The sequence below is a fragment of the Pseudophryne corroboree genome, chromosome 5 (genome assembly GCF_028390025.1).
Source record: "Pseudophryne corroboree isolate aPseCor3 chromosome 5, aPseCor3.hap2, whole genome shotgun sequence".
NCBI lineage: Eukaryota > Metazoa > Chordata > Amphibia > Anura > Myobatrachidae > Pseudophryne > Pseudophryne corroboree.
The window spans coordinates 419,793,715-419,815,674 of record NC_086448.1 but is presented as its reverse complement, the minus strand read 5'-3'; the positions used below and the strand labels follow the sequence as shown (position 1 = coordinate 419,815,674).

Here is a 21,960-nt window from a genome sequence, read left to right as displayed (position 1 = left end):
AAGCGCTCTGTCAGCAATCTTCATTCCAGGAGTGGACAACTGGGAAGCAGACTTTCCTCAGCAGACATGATCTCCATCCAGGAGAGTGGGGTCTTAATCAAGAGGTCTTTGCAGAAGTGACAAGTCTTTGGGGAATTCCTAAAATAGACATGATGGCGTCTCGCCTCAACAAGAAACTTCAGAGATATTGTTCCAGGTCAAGAGACCCTCAAGCAATAGCAGTGGATGCCCTAGTGACACCGTGGGTGTTTCAGTCGGTGTACGTGGTTCCTCTGCTTCCACTCATTCCAAAAGTGATAAAGATCATAAGAAGAACAAAGGTTCGAGCGATCCTCATTGTTCCAGACTGGCCAAGAAGGGCTTGGTATCCGGATCTTCAGGAATTACTCGTAGGAGTTTCCTCGCCTCTTCCTCTGAGGGAGGATCTGTTACAGCAGGGGCCGTGCGTGTCCCAGGACTTACCACGACTTTGTTTGACGGCTTGGAGGTTGAACGCCGGATCCTAGCCCGAAAGGGTATTCCCGAGGAAGTTATCCCCACTCTTATTCAGGCTAGGAAGGGAGTAACGTCTAAACATTACCACCGTATTTGGAGAAAATACGTGTTTTGGTGTGAATCCAAGAAGGCACCTACGGAAGAATTTCAGTTAGGACGTTTTCTCCATTTTCAACAAGCCGGTGTGGATGCGGGCCTAAAGTTGGGCTCAATTAAAGTTCAAATTTCAGCTTTATCGGTTTTCTTCCAAAAACAATTGGCCTCCCTTCCAGAAGTTCAGACCTTCGTAAAAGGCGTGTTGCACATCCAACCTCCCTTTGTGCCCCCTGTGGCACCATGGGATCTTAACGTGGTGTTGCAATTCCTTCAATCTTATTGGTATGAACCTTTGCAGAAGGTAGAGTTAAAATTTCTTACTTGGAAAGTGGTCATGCTGTTGGCCTTGGCATCCGCAAGGCGGGTGTCTGAATTGGCGGCCTTGTCTCACAAGACCCCTTATTTGATCTTCCATGAAGATAGAGCAGAATTGAGGACTCGTCAGCAGTGAGATTTGTCTCAACTTCCTTGATAGATTTCTTTATCAATCTATTGCTATAGCCTCTCTTTTTGAAGCATTCACTCAACTCACTCTGCCTTAGATGAAAGGTTTCCTCACCGGAGCAGTTTCTTTTTGTTCTTAGTAGTTCTCCCTTGGGGATTCCTCTGATGGTTGCTGGTAAATGAGAGCTTGTTGAATGTAATAGACTATTGGTAGCTGTCAGTTTTCTGTAGAGATCTGTTGATATATTGCCATCTTCGTCAATCTGGATGGTTATATCCAAAATATTGATAGATCTTTGACTTGCTTCCAAGGTCAATTTTAAATTTAAGTGGTTAGTATTCAGGATTTTGATGAATTCACTCAACGGTTTAGAGAGGCCTTCCCACAATATTAGAATATCGTGTGTGTGTGTGTGTGTATATATATATATATATATATATATATATACATACATACATACATACATACATACATACATACATACATACATACATACATACACACTACTCAAAAAAATGAAGGGAACACTTAAACAACACATCCTAGATCTGAATGAATGAAATATTCTTATTAAATACTTTGTTCTTTACATAGTTGAATGTGCTGACAGCAAAATCACACACAAATTATCAATGGAAATCAAATTTATTAACTCATGGAGGTCTGGATTTGGAGTCACACTCAAAATTAAAGTGGAAAAACATACTACAGGCTGATCCAACTTTGATGTAATGTCCTTAAAACAAGTCAAAATGAGGCTCAGTAGTGTGTGTGGCCTCCATGTGCCTGTATGACCTCCCTACAACGCCTGGGCATGCTCCTGATGAGGTGGCGGATGGTCTCCTGAGGGATCTCCTCCCAGACCTGGACTAAAGCATCCGCCAACTCCTGGACAGTCAGTGGTGCAACGTGGCGTTGGTGGATGGAGCGAGACATGATGTCCCAGATATGCTCAATTGGATTCAGGTCTGGGGAACGGGCGGGCCAGTCCATAGCATCAATGCCTTTGTCTTGCAGGAACTGCTGACACACTCCAGCCACATGAGGTCTAGCATTGTCTTGCATTAGGAGGAACCCAGGGCCAACTGCACCAGCATATGGTCTCACAAGGGGTCTGAGGATCTCATCTTGGTACCTAATGGCAGTCAGGCTACCTCTGGCGAGCACATGGATGGCTGTGCGGCCCCCCAAAGAAATGCCACCCCACACCATTACTGACCCACTGCCAAACCGGTCATGCTGGAGGATGTTGCAGGCAGCAGAACATTCTCCTTGGCGTCTCCAGACTCTGTCACGTCTGTCACATGTGCTCTGTGAGAACCTGCTTTCGTCTGTGAAGAGCACAGGGCGCCAGTGGCGAATTTGCCAATCTTGGTGTTCTCTGGCAAATGCCAAACGTCCTGCACGGTGTTGGGCTGTAAGCACAACCCCCACCTGTGGACGTCGGGCCCTCATACCACCCTCATGGAGTCTGTTTCTGATCATTTGAGTAGACACATGCACATTTGAGGCTTGCTGGAGGTCATTTTGCAGGGCTCTGGCAGTGCTCCTCCTGTTCCTCCTTGCACAAAGGCGGAGGTAGCGGGTCCTACTGCTGGGTTGTTGCCCTCCTACGGCCTCCTCCACGTCTCCTGATGTACTGGCCTGTCTCCTGGTTGCGCCTCCATGCTCTGGACACTACGCTGACAGACACAGCTAACCTTCTTGCCACAGCTCGCATTGATGTGCCATCCTGGATGAGCTGCACTACCTGAGCCACGTGTGTGGGTTGTAGACTCCGTCTCATGCTACCACTAAAGTGAAAGCACCGCCAGCTTTCAAAAGTGACCAAACCATCAGCCAGAAAGCATAGGAGCTGAGAAGTGGTCTGTGGTCATCACCTGCAGAACAACTCCTTTATTGGGGGTGTCTTGCTAATTGCCTATAATTTCCACCTGTTGTCTATTCCATTTGCACAACAGCATGTGAAATTGATTGTCAATCAGTGTTGCTTCCTAAGTGGACAGTTTGATTTCACAGAAGTGTGATTGACTTGGAGTTACATTATGTTGTTTAAGTGTTCCCTTTATTTTTTTGAGCAGTGTATATTGTTAAAGCAGATTAACTTTCAGGAACAAAAGCAATACTTTAAATGTACAACTGTTCATGCTGCTGCAGCCTCTAAGCGTGTTTGGGTTAAATCCCCTAACAAATGCGTACACGTTGCGTAAGCACGCCGTCACGCTGTAAGCACAGAGTAGCTACATGTGAGGCGGAATACACTTTATAACCCCTAACAGGAAAAGAATGCGACACCAATTGTATATAAAATGTTGGGGTCCAACCCACAACAAATGTTTACTTAAAAAGGGGAATCACAGAGAAATACAATCACATAAGAGAAAAGGCTACAATCAATGGATACATACGTTTGTTCGCCTGCGCAACCTGGATTCCGGTCCTCAGTCAATCTGAATAGATGACCGTCAGAGAAAGAGACTGAGGCCAGCCAGGAGGCTTGGTTTTATACAATAGTCCAAAGCATGAAACAAAGGAAACTGTAATCTCTTCATCCATAGGTTAAAGGGCTGGTCATTTACAGTACATGAGGGGTCATAGGTTGGTTTGAATAGGTGGGCGATGCCTGGTCCAGGTACACTTGCAGATGTCTTCCACTGGGTTCCCTCCGAATATCAAGAGTACAGTACATACAGTGCAATATTAATATTCTGTTCCTGCGCATAGATATGCGCAGTAGCGTGCTACCTTCTGTAAACTGCTACCGGAATATTGCTCTTAAAATACTGTACAGCTGGATACCAAACACCACCTCCTAACCTAATTCTGTCCCCTCATATCCTGTAAAGTTGAATATCTCTCTCTTTCCCTTTCCAAAGTAAATGTAACTTGCTGGTGTGGTGCGTGTGGGCTATGTGTAAATTATGTGCTATGTGGATTAAATATGAGATATGTCTTTGTGGCTTTTCCATGCAAATGCATATGCTACCGTAATTACTCATACCATGCGCTAATACGCAGGACCTCGTGAGCCAATATACGCAACGTGCGAGCATGGGCACGCACGGCAGAACAAGCACGCGCATGGAGGCCACTTGTGTGGAGTTTGTATGTGATGCGTGTGACCATAATATTTTCGACTTCGACAAAATATATATATACAGGAGGATCACAATATATTCTTCACTCTTTATTTGCAGATCAGGCAACATTGCCAACTAAGAGATATACACTTGACTGCTTACTAAGCATCATTACAATAGATACAGCATCAGTGTGGGAATATAGATCACACATAGTATTCATGGCAGGGCTTGATACAAAAGGACTGGCCCAGGAACATGTATCTATTTATTAAACTATCTGACGGGGGATGAAGGCATTAAGGCCTGAATATATGAGACAGGATAATTTATATGCTGCAAGATGAAGGAAAACAGCGGGGTCCGTGAATTTTAATATACTAAGATCCCATTATGGACAACGTTATATGACAATGGATTGCTATAATATACACAGGTACCGGGGTATGGTGTTCGTGAAATCCCCATCCCCGAGGGTATAACATAGACAGCATTCAAGCACCGTGATTGGACATCTGTGTCACATGCTAATCACGAACGCAACCGATTGGCCGGCGGCTGCATGTGACTTATCGGGGCACAGCGGCATTATGATGGGCCGGCGGCATCTTATGATCTGAGATACGACGCTGATTGGGCCACACAGATCTAATTTATGTATGCTCCTGGGAAGCGCTCTTGTTGCTCCCTGACGAAGCTGCCGTAAATGCAGTGAAACACGCGTGTAAGGCAAAGGGTGTCCACGTGTGTCTAGTGTTTAATTTTATGATACAAATACGTGAATTACTTTAAGATGCTAGCTGTTAGTTTTTGGTGACAGGGAAACCATGCTGCAGAAGGCAAAATATACAGATTAGATGAAAGGACATTCAGTGCCAGTGTTGTGAAACAAATGTATCAATAATGTATTGTGACAGCTGCTAATCCCCACTGATAGGGAGACCACACTTAGCTGTAGCAGAGTACTGAGACAGGATACATATGCTGGTGTCTGCATGTTACATCTAATGATAGGTTTAACCCTATTTTGGTTATATAGACTGTCACTACTGGTGATAGGGTTGTCACAGACTCTAGACTCTGTATCAGCAGCTATAGACACCAAAAGTGCTGTGAAGGTTATACTGTTCTCATATAATTTTCTCTGACGTCCTAGTGGATGCTGGGTACTCCATAAGGACCATGGGGAATAGACGGGCTCTGCAGGAGACTGGGCACTCTAAAGAAAAGATTAGGTACTACATCTGGTGTCCACTGGCTCCTCCCTCTATGCCCCTCCTCCAGATCTCAGTTAGAATCTGTGCCCGGCCTGAGCTGGTTGCACTTAGTGGGCTCTCCTGAGTTCACTAAAAAGAAAAGTATTTGTTAGGTTTTTTATTTTCAGTGAGATCTGCTGGCAACAGACTCACTGCTACGTGGGACATAGGGGAGAGAAGCAAACCTACCTGCTTGCAGCTAGCTTGTGCTTCTAGGCTACTGGACACCATTAGCTCCAGAGGGATCGAACACAGGGCCCAACCTCGATCGTCCGTTCCCGGAGCCGCGCCGCCGTCCCCCTTGCAGAGCCAGAAGACGGAAGAAACCGGAGGAAATCGGCGGCTGAAGACTTCGGTCTTCAATAAGGTAGCGCACAGCACTGCAGCTGTGCGCCATTGCTCCCACAGCACACCACATGCTCCGGCCACTGGTGGGTGCTGGGGGGGGGGGGCGCCCTGGGCTGCAATTAGTATACCTTTTGGCAATAAAAAGCACATAATACAGTGTTTAACACTGTATATGTGCAGAAACCCCCGCCATTAACGTTATAAAAAGCGGGAGAAGCCCGCCGTTGAAGGGGCGGGGCTATCTCCCTCAGCACAGCCAGCGCCATTTTCTCTTCACAGCTCCGCTGGAAGGACGCTCCCCAGGCTCTCCCCTGCAGTATACACTACAGAAAGGGTAAAAAAGAGAGGGGGGGGGCACATAAATTTAGGCGCAAATTGTGATATAAGCAGCTATAGGGGGAAAATTCACTTTGTATATAGTGTATATCCCTCTGTTATATAGCGCTCTGGTGTGTGCTGGCATACTCTCTCTCTGTCTCCCCAAAGGACTTTGTGGGGTCCTGTCCTCAGTCAGAGCATTCCCTGTGTGTGTGTGTGCGGTGTGTCTGTACGGCTGTGTCGACATGTTTGATGAGGACGCTTACGTGGAGGTGGAGCAGGTGCCGATAAGTGTGATGTCGCCCCCTGCGGGGCCGACACCTGAGTGGATGGATATGTGGAAGGTATTAACCGACAGTGTCAACTCCTTGCATAAAAGGTTCGATGACGCAGCTTTGGGACAGCCGGCATCTCAGCCCGCGCCTGCCCAGGCATCTCAGAGGCCATCAGGGGCTCAAAAACGCCCCCTACCTCAGATGGCAGACACAGATGTCGACACGGAGTCTGACTCCAGTGTCGACGAGGATGAGACAAATATACAATCCACTAGGGCCATCCGATGCATGATTACGGCAATGAAAAATGTGTTGCACATTTCTGACATTAACCCGGTTACCACAAAAAAGGGTATTATGTTAGGGGAGAAAAAGCAGCCAGTGACTTTTCCCCCATCTGATGAGTTAAATGAATTGTGTGAAGCAGCGTGGGGTTCCCCAGATAAGAAACTAGTAATTTCTAAGCGGTTACTAATGGCGTACCCTTTCCCGCCAACGGATAGGTTACGCTGGGAGACATCCCCTAAGGTGGACAAGGCGCTCACACGCTTATCAAAAAAGGTGGCACTGCCTTCTCAGGATACGGCCGCCTTAAAGGATCCTGCAGATAGAAAGCAGGAGGCTATCCTGAAGTCTGTGTATACACACTCAGGTACTATACTGAGACCTGCTATTGCTTCAGCATGTATGTGTAGTGCTGCAGCAGCGTGGTCAGATTCCCTGTCTGATAACATTGATTCCCTGGACAGGGACACTATATTGCTAACCATAGGGCATATTAAAGACGTAGTCTTATATATGAGAGATGCACAGAGGGACATTTTCCGGCTGGCATCTAGAATTAATGCAATGTCCATTTCTGCCAGGAGAGTATTATGGACTCGGCAGTGGACAGGTGATGCTGATTCTAAAAGGCACATGGAAATTTTGCCTTATAAGGGTGAGGAATTGTTTGGGGACGGTCTTTCAGACCTCGTATCCACAGCAACAGCTGGGAAGTCGACTTTTTTACCTCAAGTTCCCTCACAGCCTAAGAAAGCACCGTATTATCAAGTACAGTCCTTTCGGCCTCAGAAAGGCAAGCGAGTTAGAGGCGCGTCCTTTCTGCCCAGAGGCAGGGGTAGAGGGAAAAAGCTGCACCATACAGCCAGTTCCCAAGAACAAAAATCCTCCCCTGCTTCCACTAAGTCCACCGCATGACGCTGGGGCTCCACATGTGGAGCCAGGTGCGGTGGGGGCCCGTCTCCGGAACTTCAGCGACCGGTGGGTTCGCTCACAGGTGGATCTCTGGGTTCTACAAGTGGTATCTCAGGGATACAAGCTGGAATTCGAGACGTCTCCCCCTCGCCGTTACCTCAAATCAGCCTTGCCAGCTACTCCCCAGGACAGGGAGGTAGTACTGGCGGCAATTCACAAGCTGTACCTCCAGCAGGTGATAATCAAAGTTCCCCTTCTTCAACAGGGACGGGGTTACTATTCCACAATGTTTGTGGTACCGAAACCAGACGGTTCGGTGAGACCCATTCTAAATTTGAAAACCTTGAACACTTTTATAAGGAAGTTCAAAATGGAATCGCTCAGGGCGGTTATTGCAAGCCTGGAAGAGGGGGATTACATGGTATCACTGGACATCAAGGATGCTTACCTACATGTCCCCATTTACCCACCTCACCAGGTGTACCTCCGTTTTGTGGTACAGGACTGCCATTACCAATTCCAGACGTTGCCGTTTGGTCTGTCCACGGCACCGAGGGTATTTACCAAAGTAATGGCCGAAATGATGATACTCCTTCGAAAGAAGGGAGTTATAATTATCCCGTACTTGGACGATCTCCTGATAAAGGCGAGGTCCAGGGAGCAGTTGTTGGTCGGAGTAGCACTATCTCAGGAAGTGCTACAACAGCACGGCTGGTTTCTGAATATCACGAAGTCGCAGCTGGTTCCTACGACGCGTCTGCTGTTCCTGGGTATGATTCTGGACACAGAACAGAAGGTGTTTCTCCCAGAGGAGAAGGCCAAGGAGTTGTCATCTCTGGTCAGAGACCTCCTAAAACCAAAACAGGTGTCGGTGCATCACTGCACGCGAGTCCTGGGAAAGATGGTAGCTTCTTACAAGGCAATTCCATTTGGCAGATTCCATGCACGGATCTTTCAGTGGGATCTGTTAGACAAGTGGTCCGGATCGCATCTTCAGATGCATCGGCTGATCACCCTGTCCCCGAGGGCCAGGGTGTCTCTGCTGTGGTGGCTGCAGAGTGCTCATCTTCTCGAGGGCCGCAGATTCGGCATACAGGACTGGATCCTGGTGACCACGGATGCAAGCCTCCGAGGTTGGGGGGCAGTCACTCAGGGAAGAAACTTCCAAGGACAATGGTCGAGTCAGGAAGCTTCCCTACACATAAATATTCTGGAACTAAGGGCCATTTACAATGCCCTAAGTCAGGCAAGACCCCTACTTCAAAACCAGCCGGTGCTGATTCAGTCAGACAACATCACGGCGGTCGCCCATGTAAACCGACAGGGCGGCACAAGAAGCAGGATGGCGATGGCAGAAGCCACAAGGATTCTCCGATGGGCAGAAAATCACGTGATAGCACTGTCAGCAGTGTTCATTCCGGGAGTGGACAACTGGGAAGCAGACTTCCTCAGCAGGCACGACCTCCACCCGGGAGAGTGGGGACTTCATCCAGAAGTCTTCCAGCTGATTGTAAATCGTTGGGAAAGGCCACAGGTGGACATGATGGCGTCCCGCCTCAACAAAAAGCTAAAAAGATATTGCGCCAGGTCAAGGGACCCTCAGGCGATAGCTGTGGACGCTCTAGTGACACCGTGGGTGTACCAGTCGGTTTATGTGTTCCCTCCTCTTCCTCTCATACCAAAGGTACTGAGGATAATAAGAAAGAGAGGAGTAAGAACTATACTCATCGTTCCGGATTGGCCAAGAAGGACTTGGTACCTGGAACTACAAGAAATGATCTCAGAGGACCCTTAGCCTCTGCCTCTCAGACAGGACCTGCTACAGCAGGGGCCCTGTATGTTCCAAGACTTACCGCGGCTGCGTTTGACGGCATCGCGGTTAAACGCCGGATCCTGATGGAAAAGGGCATTCCGGTTGAAGTCATTCCTACGCTGATAAAAGCTAGGAAGGATGTGACCGCAAAACATTATCACCGCATATGGCGAAAATATGTTGCTTGGTGTGAGGCTATGAAGGCCCCAACAGAAGAATTTCAGCTGGGTCGATTTCTGCACTTCCTACAGTCAGGAGTGACTATGGGCCTAAAATTGGGATCCATTAAAGTCCAGATTTCGGCCCTGTCTATTTTCTTTCAAAAAGAACTGGCTTCACTGCCTGAAGTACAGACGTTTGTTAAGGGAGTGCTGCATATTCAGCCCCCTTTTGTGCCCCCAGTGGCACCTTGGGATCTCAACGTTGTGTTGGATTTCCTAAAATCACATTGGTTTGAGCCACTTCAGACCGTGGAGTTGAAATATCTCACGTGGAAAGTGGTCATGCTTTTGGCCTTGGCTTCGGCTAGGCGTGTGTCAGAATTGGCGGCTTTGTCATGTATAAGCCCCTATCTGATCTTCCATATGGACAGGGCAGAATTGAGGACTCGTCCCCAATTTCTCCCTAAGGTGGTATCAGCGTTTCATTTGAACCAACCTATTGTGGTGCCTGCGGCTACTCGGGACTTGGAGGCTTCCAAGTTGCTGGACGTAGTCCGGGCCCTGAAAATCTATGTTTCCAGGACGGCTAGAGTCAGGAAAACTGACTCGCTGTTTATCCTGTATGCATCCAACAAGCTGGGTGCTCCTGCTTCAAAGCAAACTATTGCTCGCTGGATCTGTAACACGATTCAGCAAGCTCATTCTGCGGCTGGATTGCCGCATCCAAAATCGGTGAAAGCCCATTCCACGAGGAAGGTGGGCTCTTCTTGGGCGGCTGCCCGAGGGGTCTCGGCTTTACAACTTTGCCGAGCTGCTACCTGGTCGGGATCAAACACTTTTGCAAAATTCTACAAGTTTGATACCCTGGCTGAGGAGGACCTTGAGTTTGCTCATTCGGTGCTGCAGAGTCATCCGCACTCTCCCGCCCGTTTGGGAGCTTTGGTATAATCCCCATGGTCCTTACGGAGTACCCAGCATCCACTAGGACGTCAGAGAAAATAAGATTTTACTCACCTGTAAATCTATTTCTCGTAGTCCGTAGTGGATGCTGGGAGCCAGTCCCAAGTGTGGAATTCTGCAATACTTGTATATAGTTATTGCTTAACTATAGGGTTTTTTGTTCTGAGCCATCAGTTTAATGAGGCTCAGTTGTTGTTCATACTGTTAACTGGGTATAATTATCACAAGTTGTATGGTTGTACGGTGTGATTGGTGTGGCTGGTATGAGTCTTACCCTGGATTCCAAATCCTTTCCTAGTAATGTCAGCTCTTCCGGGCATAGTTTCCCTAACTGAGGTCTGGAGGAGAGGCATAGAGGGAGGAGCCAGTGCACACCAGATGTAGTACCTAATCTTTTCTTTAGAGTGCCCAGTCTCCTGCGGAGCCCGTCTATTCCCCATGGTCCTTACGGAGTACCCAGCATCCACTACGGACTACGAGAAATAGATTTACCGGTGAGTAAAATCTTATTATAACATACTCTGGCAACAGAGTGGCTGTGATAGGAATAGTCTCAACACCACTATATTGAAACATATTGGCAACATTCAGAAGCCAAGCAGCTGCATGCTCTAAATAGGATATACTCATTATAATACATTGTAACAAAGGAATTAGTAACATTTAAGACCTTACATGCAGATGCAGGCTCCAACAGGACCCTGAAGCAGCTATTATTGAGACAGTGTATGTAAAAATTACAAACCCTATCAATATCCACACAGATATTTTACTGTGATATAACTAACAGCTAGAATACATAGTGTTATAACGTATACTTCTGGAAATATCTATAACTTTAATATATAATCCCACTTCATAATAAATATTTCACTCTTGATATAAAAAATTAATAAGTAATTCTCCCAATACACTAAGTCTAATAAATTTATGATTATCAAGGACCAATATGTATATGGCCTACCTCACATCAAGATTAGAACTCCTCACCCTATCTACACTGGTAGCTAAATAAAATAGGAATTGTTCCTTAAAGCCATCAAGGATTAGTGTGCATGTGGATTACTCTACCTGAAAATTGGGATTGCCATACCCCATAATTATTATTGTATTTACACTGCTAGACAATCAAATAAGGAATACTCCTTTAATGGCATAAAAGTGAATCCTAATTGTCTTGACATATGGAAGTCTACATCATAGGTGAATCTACTCTGAAATTACATAGATAGGAGATACACAATAATAACTACTGAAGGCATGCATAACCTCCAGCTGTGAAACAACAGATGCACAAGAAATAAGCCGTACTTATAGGCAGCCTGCTTCCTAGTAGAATTGGGGCTGCTACACCCCTAATTTAAGCAACACCTCCCAAACTTCCATATCAGAGTCAGAATATACTCAATTAAATAATACCATTGTACGTGTAAGTTGCTTTTTATAAAAGCGGCGATTGCTATATCCCTTAAAGCAACCTATCCACATGCATAAATAAATTCCCCAATAATATAGACAGTTCGTGTGAAAGGCTCGTACAGGTATATGGAGATCAACATTCCAGTGTAGTTTGATCTGGAAACACAGCTATAGGCGATTTACAGTCACTATAACTGTAAATAATTAAAGTAACCCTCATTTGGCGACCAAGCGTTATATGTGCATTCATCCACACTTATAATTCCTACAATAGGGATAGTCTCCCATGTGGTAATCCCCATGAAGTGTATTATGTATACACTATAAGACTGATCTTCAAGATTGACAACTCAGAACAATGGGTTCCGATATTATAGACTGTGATAGTTTCCGGATAATATTGGACGAGTGAATAAATGTTGATAATACATACATCAGCACAGTAAACTTAAGTATAAGAATACACCAAGAAACACACGTGGACACATTTTTTAAAATTCTTTATTCACATTCCTTCAATTTCTTTTTTGTATTCACTTATTCGTTGGTTTTTGTGATTTTAACCTCTGTTTCACTGTAGTCTGGGATAATAAATTAATCCAAATCTCATTTTATTACATATCTAATAAAGGTAATATTTTAGAATAAACCAATATTTCTCCAGTGCGTCAACAATACAGACTCCCTCTTGTTTTTCCCCTCCACATTTTAATCCATTCTGTAAATAGTTATCATTAGAATAATGTAGCTGATTGTGTGACTGATTGAAGGTGAACTGCATTTGTGCTTTACCTTTTTCTCGTCTAGATGAAGACCATACATTTCCACTGGAGAACATGGTCATCATAGATGAGACTGATGAGGACTTGTCAGATAATGGTGCTGCTTCCGCTGCTGCTTGTGACGATTCAGAGTCAGAGGCTGCTGTTCCAATCTCGGATAAATCAGGTAATCTTTGGTTATGGCATCAAATGTTCCCAATATCATTATTATTTCCCTTTATAAAGGTCTTTGTTCCTATGCACTGTGCTAGTAATAAGATTTAACTTTTTGCTGCTGTTAGCTAGGAACCAATGACACCAGTGCTTACTCAGACATGCAAAATATCTTATATTCAGCTTCAAGTTTGTAAAGTGTTTGAGTTCAGCAATGGCCTGTATAGTATGCAATAATTCTTATGGACTATTTTAATTAAATGCATGCAGTGAGACAAAGACGACTATTCTTTTTTCTGTGATCAGGTATTGTTCCTTCTTACCCCTTCAGTGATTTTATTACCTAAATAGATCCTAAAAATAGACTTTATATACTGCACCGTACGCAGGTCCGGCCCTACGCATACGCAGCTGCGTAGAGCGCGGGACTGATGAAGGTGCGCTGCAGTCTGTGTTCTCCAACTAACCTCCCAGCAGCCGAACTCCACGTCCGCACTACACTTCTGCCGGACCCTGCCGCCTCCTCTCCCCTGGAGAGCCCAGGGCACTGTCACATTGCACCACCTCTGTGGCTCTCCCCGCCTGACAACACACTCTGCTCTCAGATATCCAAGCCCGCCCCCTGAGATGCCGAGTGAGGAGAAGCCGCTGTGCTGTCCTCCCACCGGCGCTGTCTGACTTCCTCTGTCCTGCCCGGCCACTCTGTCTCATCATGGAGGAGAAGCTGCTCTCCTCCCGCCCGATGTCCTCCCACTGTCAGACTGCCTCTGGGCTCTGTCCTGCGGCCATACCACGTTCCTGTACAGATGCCTTGCTGGTACATAATACTTGGGGGTCAGATCCAGAATAAAATATCAGGTGCCCTCCATTTTACATATTTTATCTAAAATCAGTAAGATCTATTCAGTCAGTGTCATGGTATTTAATACTGACTGGTATGCTGAGATTTCCTGTAGGGAATATTATCCAGCACTCATAGCCAGGTTAAGTTCTGCAGGGTGTGCATGTGCCCACCGGCTCCTTTGTGGTGTAACGTATATAAGCAGCTCTACTGTGGTGTAACGTGTATAGTGGTTCTACTGTGGTGTAATGTATATACTAACGTAGTGTAAGGGGTATACTACTGTGGTGTAATGTATATACTAACGTAGTGTAAGGGGTATACTACTGTGGTGTAACGTGTATAAAAGGCTCTACTGTGGCGTAATATGTATAATCGGCTCTACTGTGGTGTGGCGTAGCGTGTATAAGGGCTCTTCTGTGGCGTAGCATGTATATTGGGCTCTATTGCGCTGTGTAATGCGAATTGTTACTATTCTGTGGCCATGCCCCTTCTTCATGAAGCCACGCCCCTATATATTTTATTAAGGGGTGCCATAGTATATATTTGCATACCAATAAAAAAATCAGGCTAGGGCCGGCCCTGACCGTACCTAAAAATTTATACTTCCCCTGAAAATGTCCTCAAAATTTATTTTTATTACAAAATGTTTGTAAGTTGGCATTTAGTGTTATTTGTACTGGAGAGTGTCAACATGCTGTGTGCAAAACTTTGCACTTGGTACTTTTATGTCTATGTTTTGGGGCTTAAAAATATACCTGTCATATAGTTTTCAAACCGCTATCATTGGTAGACTAGCCTAAATAAAAGTATATAGACAAACGTGTGTAGAAACTAGCGTTCATAAGACTCGATCAAACCTTATTTCTCTATCGTCCTAAGTGGATGCTGGGGTTCCTGAAAGGACCATGGGGAATAGCGGCTCCGCAGGAGACAGGGCACAAAAAAGTAAAGCTTTACTAGGTCAGGTGGTGTGCACTGGCTCCTCCCCCTATGACCCTCCTCCAGACTCCAGTTAGATTTTGTGCCCGAACGAGAAGGGTGCAATCTAGGTGGCTCTCCTAAAGAGCTGCTTAGAGAAAGTTTAGTTTAGGTTTTTTTCTTTACAGTGAGTCCTGCTGGCAACAGGATCACTGCAACGTGGGACTTAGGGGGAAAGTAGTAAACTCACCTGCATGCAGAGTGGATTTGCTGCTTGGCTACTGGACACCATTAGCTCCAGAGGGATCGAACACAGGCCCAGCCGTGGAGTCCGGTCCCGGAGCCGCGCCGCCGACCCCCTTGCAGATGCTGAAGCGTGAAGAGGTCCGGAAACCGGCGGCTGAAGACTCCTCAGTCTTCATAAGGTAGCGCACAGCACTGCAGCTGTGCGCCATTTTCCTCTCAGCACACTTCACTGGGCAGTCACTGAGGGTGCAGAGCGCTGGGGGGGGGCGCTCTGAGAGGCAAATATAAACCTTATACAAGGCTAAAAATACCTCACATATAGCCCATAGGGGCTATATGGAGATATTTAACCCCTGCCTGACTGGAAAAATAGCGGGAGAAGAACCCGCCGAAAAAGGGGCGGGGCCTATCTCCTCAGCACACGGCGCCATTTTCTGTCACAGCTCCGCTGGTCAGAACGGCTCCCAGGTCTCTCCCCTGCACTGCACTACAGAAACAGGGTAAAACAGAGAGGGGGGGCACATTAATGGCTATATATATATATATTAAAGCAGCTATAAGGGAGCACTTAATATAAGGATATCCCTTGTATATATAGCGCTTTGTGGTGTGTGCTGGCAGACTCTCCCTCTGTCTCCCCAAAAGGGCTAGTGGGTCCTGTCTTCATTAGAGCATTCCCTGTGAGTTTGCGGTGTGTGTCGGTACGTGGTGTCGACATGTATGAGGACGATATTGGTGTGGAGGCGGAGCAATTGCCAAATATGCAGATGTCACCCCCCAGGGGGTCGACACCAGAATGGATGCCTTTATTTGTGGAATTACGTGATGGTTTATCTTCCCTTAAACAGTCAGTTGAGGACATGAGGCGGCCGGACAATCAATTAATGCCTGTCCAGGCGCCTCAAACACCGTCAGGGGCTGTAAAACGCCCTTTGCCTCAGTCGGTCGACACAGACCCAGACACGGGCACTGATTCCAGTGACGACGGTAGAAATTCAAACGTATTTTCCAGTAGGGCCACACGTTATATGATTTTGGCAATGAAGGAGACGTTACATTTAGCTGATACTACAGATACCGTAAAACAGGGTATTATGTATGGTGTGAAAAAACTACAAACAGTTTTTCCTGAATCAGAAGAATTAAATGACGTGTGTGATGAAGCGTGGGTTGCTCCTGATAAAAAGTTGATAATTTCAAAAAAGTTATTGGCATTATACCCTTTCCCGCCAGAGGTTAGGGCGCGCTGGGAAACACCCCCTAAGGTGGACAAGGCGCTCACACGCTTATCCAAACAAGTGGCGTTACCCTCTCCTGAGACGGCCGCACTTAAGGATCCATCAGATAGAAAGATGGAAGTTATTCAAAAGAATATATACACACATGCAGGTGTTATACTACGACCAGCTATAGCAACTGCCTGGATGTGCAGTGCTGGAGTAGTTTGGTCAGAATCCCTGATTGAAAATATTGATACCCTAGATAGGGACAATGTTTTACTGTCGTTAGAACAAATAAAGGATGCATTTATCTATATGCGTGATGCACAGAGGGATATTTGCACACTGGCATCTCGGGTGAGTGCTATGTCCATTTCAGCCAGAAGAGCCTTATGGACACGACAGTGGACAGGCGATGCGGATTCAAAACGTCACATGGAGGTTTTGCCGTATAAAGGGGAGGAGTTATTTGGAGTTGGTCTATCAGACTTGGTGGCCACGGCTACTGCCGGGAAATCCACTTTTTTACCTCAAGTCACTCCCCAACAGAGAAAGGCACCGACCTTTCAACCGCAGCCTTTTCGCTCCTACAAAAATAAGAGAGCAAAGGGCTTGTCGTACCTGCCACGAGGCAGAGGAAGAGGGAAGAGACACCAACAGGCAGCTCCTTCCCAGGAACAGAAGCCCTCCCCGGCTCCTGCAAAAACCTCAGCATGACGCTGGGGCCTCTCAAGCGGACTCGGGGACAGTGGGGGGCCGTCTCAAAAATTACAGCGCGCAGTGGGCTCACTCGCAGGTAGACCCCTGGATCCTGCAGATAATATCTCAGGGGTACAGGTTGGAATTAGAGACGGATCCTCCTCATCGTTTCCTGAAGTCTGCCTTACCAACCGTCTCTTCCGAAAGGGAGAGGGTGTTGGAAGCCATTCACAAGCTGTACGCTCAGCAGGTGATAGTCAAAGTACCCCTATTACAACAAGGAAAGGGGTATTATTCCACTCTATTTGTGGTACCGAAGCCGGATGGCTCGGTAAGGCCTATTCTAAATCTGAAGTCCTTGAACCTCTACATAAAAAAGTTCAAGTTCAAGATGGAGTCACTCAGAGCAGTGATAGCGAACCTGGAAGAAGGGGACTTTATGGTATCCTTGGACATCAAGGATGCGTATCTACACGTTCCGATTTACCCCGCACACCAGGGGTACCTCAGGTTCATTGTTCAAAACTGTCACTATCAGTTTCAGACGCTGCCGTTCGGATTGTCCACGGCGCCTCGGGTCTTTACCAAGGTAATGGCCGAGATGATGATTCTTCTTCGAAGAAAAGGCGTATTAGTTATCCCATACTTGGACGATCTCCTAATAAGGGCAAGGTCCAGAGAACAGCTGGAGACAGCTTTAGCACTATCTCAAGAGGTGCTAAGACAACACGGGTGGATTCTGAATATTCCAAAATCCCATTTAATCCCGACAACTCGTCTGCTGTTCCTAGGAATGATTCTGGACACGGTTCAGAAAAAGGTTTTCCTTCCAGAGGGAAAAGCCAAGGAGTTATCCGATCTGGTCAGGAACCTCCTAAAACCAGGAAAAGTGTCAGTACATCAATGCACAAGAGTCCTGGGAAAAATGGTGGCTTCTTACGAAGCAATTCCATTCGGCAGATTCCATGCAAGAATATTCCAAAGGGATCTGTTGGACAAATGGTCAGGGTCGCATCTGCAGATGCACCTGCGAATAACCCTGTCACCAAAGACAAGGGTGTCACTTCTGTGGTGGTTGCAGAAGGCTCACCTATTAGAAGGCCGCAGATTCGGCATTCAGGATTGGATCCTGGTGACCACGGACGCCAGCCTGAGAGGCTGGGGAGCAGTCACACAAGGAAGAAACTTCCAGGGAGTATGGACGAGTCTGGAAAAGTCTCTTCACATAAACATTCTGGAACTAAGAGCAATCTACAATGCTCTAAGCCAGGCGGAACTTCTCCTGCAAGGAAAGCCGGTGTTGATTCAGTCGGACAACATCACGGCGGTCGCCCATGTAAACAGGCAGGGCGGCACAAGAAGCAGGAGTGCAATGGCAGAAGCTGCCAAGATTCTTCGCTGGGCGGAGAATCACGTGATAGCACTGTCAGCAGTGTTCATCCCGGGCGTGGACAACTGGGAAGCAGACTTCCTCAGCAGACACGATCTTCATCCGGGAGAGTGGGGTCTACATCCAGAAGTCTTCAACATGTTAATAGACCGTTGGGAAAGACCAATTGTAGACATGATGGCGTCTCGCCTCCACAAGAAACTGGACAAATATTGCGCCAGGTCAAGAGATCCACAGGCAATAGCTGTGGACGCACTGGTAACTCCTTGGGTGTACCAGTCAGTGTATGTGTTTCCTCCTCTGCCGCTCATACCAAAGGTATTGAAGATCATACGGCAAAGAAGAGTAAGAACAATACTAGTGGTTCCGGATTGGCCGAGAAGGACTTGGTATCCGGAACTTCAAGAGATGCTCACGGACGAACCGTGGCCTCTACCTCTGAGAAGGGACCTGCTACAGCAGGGTCCCTGTCTTTTTCAAGACTTACCGCGGCTGCGTTTGACGGCATGGCGGTTGAACGCCAGATCCTAAAAGGGAAAGGCATTCCAGAAGAAGTCATTCCTACCTTGATTAAGGCACGGAAGGAAGTCACCGTGAAACATTATCACCGCATTTGGCGAAAATATGTAGCGTGGTGCGAGGATCGGAGGGTTCCGACGGAGGAATTCCAACTGGGTCGTTTCCTACATTTCCTGCAATCAGGATTATCTATGGGTCTCAAATTGGGATCCATTAAGGTTCAAATTTCGGCCCTGTCAATATTCTTCCAAAAAGAATTGGCCTCTGTCCCTGAGGTCCAGACTTTTGTCAAGGGAGTACTGCATATACAGCCTCCTGTGGTGCCTCCGGTGGCACCGTGGGATCTAAATGTAGTTTTAGATTTCCTCAAATCCCATTGGTTTGAACCATTGAAAAAGGTGGATTTGAAATATCTCACATTGAAAGTGACTATGTTACTAGCCCTGGCCTCTGCCAGGAGAGTATCTGAATTGGCGGCTTTATCTTATAAAAGTCCTTATCTAATCTTCCATTCGGATAGGGCAGAACTGCGGACTCGTCCGCATTTTCTCCCTAAAGTGGTATCAGCATTTCATCTGAACCAACCTATTGTGGTGCCTGCGGCCACTAGCGACTTGGAGGACTCCAAGTTGTTGGACGTTGTCAGAGCCTTAAAAATATACATTGCAAGGACGGCTGGAGTCAGAAAATCTGACTCGCTGTTTATATTGTATGCACCCAACAAGTTGGGCGCACCTGCTTCTAAGCAGTCGATTGCTCGTTGGATTTGTAACACAATTCAACTTGCACATTCTGTGGCAGGCCTGCCACAGCCTAAAACTGTAAAAGCCCACTCCACAAGGAAGGTGGGCTCATCTTGGGCGGCTGCCCGAGGGGTCTCGGCATTACAACTCTGCCGAGCAGCTACGTGGTCGGGGGAGAACACGTTTGTAAAATTTTACAAATTTGATACCCTGGCAAAGGAGGACCTGGAGTTCTCTCATTCGGTGCTGCAGAGTCATCCGCACTCTCCCGCCCGTTTGGGAGCTTTGGTATAATCCCCATGGTCCTTTCAGGAACCCCAGCATCCACTTAGGACGATAGAGAAAATAAGAATTTACTTACCGATAATTCTATTTCTCGGAGTCCGTAGTGGATGCTGGGCGCCCATCCCAAGTGCGGATTATCTGCAATACTTGTACATAGTTATTGTTAACTAATTCGGGTTATTGTTAAGGAGCCATCTTTAAGAGGCCCTTTCTGTTGTCATACTGTTAACTGGGTTTAGATCACAAGTTGTACGGTGTGATTGGTGTGGCTGGTATGAGTCTTACCCGGGATTCAAAATGCCTCCCTTATTGTGTATGCTCGTCCGGGCACAGTACCTAACTGGAGTCTGGAGGAGGGTCATAGGGGGAGGAGCCAGTGCACACCACCTGACCTAGTAAAGCTTTACTTTTTTGTGCCCTGTCTCCTGCGGAGCCGCTATTCCCCATGGTCCTTTCAGGAACCCCAGCATCCACTACGGACTCCGAGAAATAGAATTATCGGTAAGTAAATTCTTATTATTCCCTAACAGCCACTCATCGTATTGGGGCGGGCTGGCCCCAATGTATAAACAAGATACAGTGAAAAACAAAACCATATAAAATATATGAATGTAATCTTTACATTAATATATTTTATATTTTTTGTTTTAATACTACTATACAATTGTATTCATTAGTCCATGTTGCTATGTTTTAAGTAAATGTATTAAATATAATATTCCCTTCAGCGCTCCCATCCTCGTGTTGTAGCCTATATAAAAGCCTATTTGGAATTTATGCTTAGTGACACAGAGGCCATTTTTGAGAACAGTGTATAAAATCTTGCTAGAGTGTAGCTGGCATTCTTTACCTACTGCAGTGCTAATGAATCTGGCTCATCCTCTGCATGTACATCAAAAGTGCTGATGAAGAATCGCACTTGTACTCCGCACTGCTCTAGATAAGTTAAAAAAACTTACCCTACCTCCACTGGAAGGAGAAGTGGTAGCAACAATTACTTGAAATTAAATGGGATGGAGGAACCCATCAAGGTAACAAAGGGCTAATACCAGAATCTTTGCAAGGCCATGCATTCCTGCCAGATTTGAATAAAAATGCATGTCATTTGACAGACTGTTTCTCCAGCAAAGGGGAGAGCAGAAGGGATACTTTTTGTGCAGTCTAGTTGGAACCAGATACCAATGAAAGAGAAGTTTGTACGCATTCTCTTTAGTACGGACACATATAGAAAACTTGTCAGTCCCCGACCATATATCAAACAAATCATCTGCTGTTAGCTCTTTACCCAGATTGCACTGCCAATTTTTCTCTTGAAGATGGTTTATTGAAGAGGTCTAAAAGAACCGTTCAGGTAAAGGGAAAAGACAAGGCCCCTGGGCACATATCCTCACAGCATTGTTCAAATAGAGCTAAAGGCTTTGCATAGAGCTGGGTTCCAGATGGCTGACAGAAATGTAGTTACATAAATTGATAAAACGTAGAGAACGGAAGATTGAAATACTGCTGAAGGAAAAAGTGCAGAAGAGCTTTCCTGATTAATAAGTCATTGATAAATCGGACCTGAGAACAGGTGCAGTAAGCAACATCAGAAGGACGAATTCTGGGTGAGAAGTTTGTGTTATACTAAAGTAGCAGAAATGGAGAGAGAGATGGAGTGAGGTTATATATCCTGTTACAGAAAAACAAAATTGGCAGTCAGGTTAATAAACAAAAATGGATGGGCTTTAAGAGGCCAAATTGAATTCTGGAACCAAAGCTGACGGGAGGGAGTACGGCCGCACTCAATATCAGTCTGTACTTGGAACACAGAAGGGCAGTGCCACTTGATACTCTGCACTAGTTGAGCCGCAGAAATATATCTCAAAGTCGGGGACTCCCAGATAAGGTGGGAAGTTGGATGAGGTCAACTTTAACTCTAATTTACATGTGGGACCGTAAAAGAAAAAGTACTGCATCCTGGGCGCACTAGAGAATGACCACTTTCAATTTAACCAAAGATCTGGAAAATAGAAGAGACAAACTCAGAAATGATATGGACTTTATCTTTAACATGAATCCAGAAAAGCAGGGTTCAAGTGGTTCCAACTGGTCTGAAACACAATATTACCTGTGGGACCAAATGAATGCTGAGAATTGTGTTTTAAAGAAGCTTAAAGGTCTAGGGATGGACACAGTAGGGAGAGTTTGGAATAGGTAGCAAAGTAAGAGTAGGATGTACATCTTAATTCGAGGTATATTTGCTTATCCAGTAAATCATCAAATTGTTCCATCTAATGAGATCAGATTTGACTGCAGAGC

The 21,960-nt window shown here is 46.1% G+C and overlaps 1 protein-coding gene across 3 annotated transcripts in view; it reads left to right on the top strand.

Annotated features, from left to right (window-relative positions):
• LOC134927811 (uncharacterized) overlaps positions 1 to 21,960 on the top strand; it is a 245,165-nt gene that overhangs the window by 67,987 nt on the left and 155,218 nt on the right. For all 3 annotated transcript variants that reach the window (XM_063922791.1, XM_063922789.1, XM_063922792.1), the window contains one exon: positions 12,671 to 12,811. In XM_063922791.1, the coding sequence (XP_063778861.1) occupies positions 12,671 to 12,811 (141 nt within the window). The remainder of the gene's footprint in view (positions 1 to 12,670; positions 12,812 to 21,960) is intronic.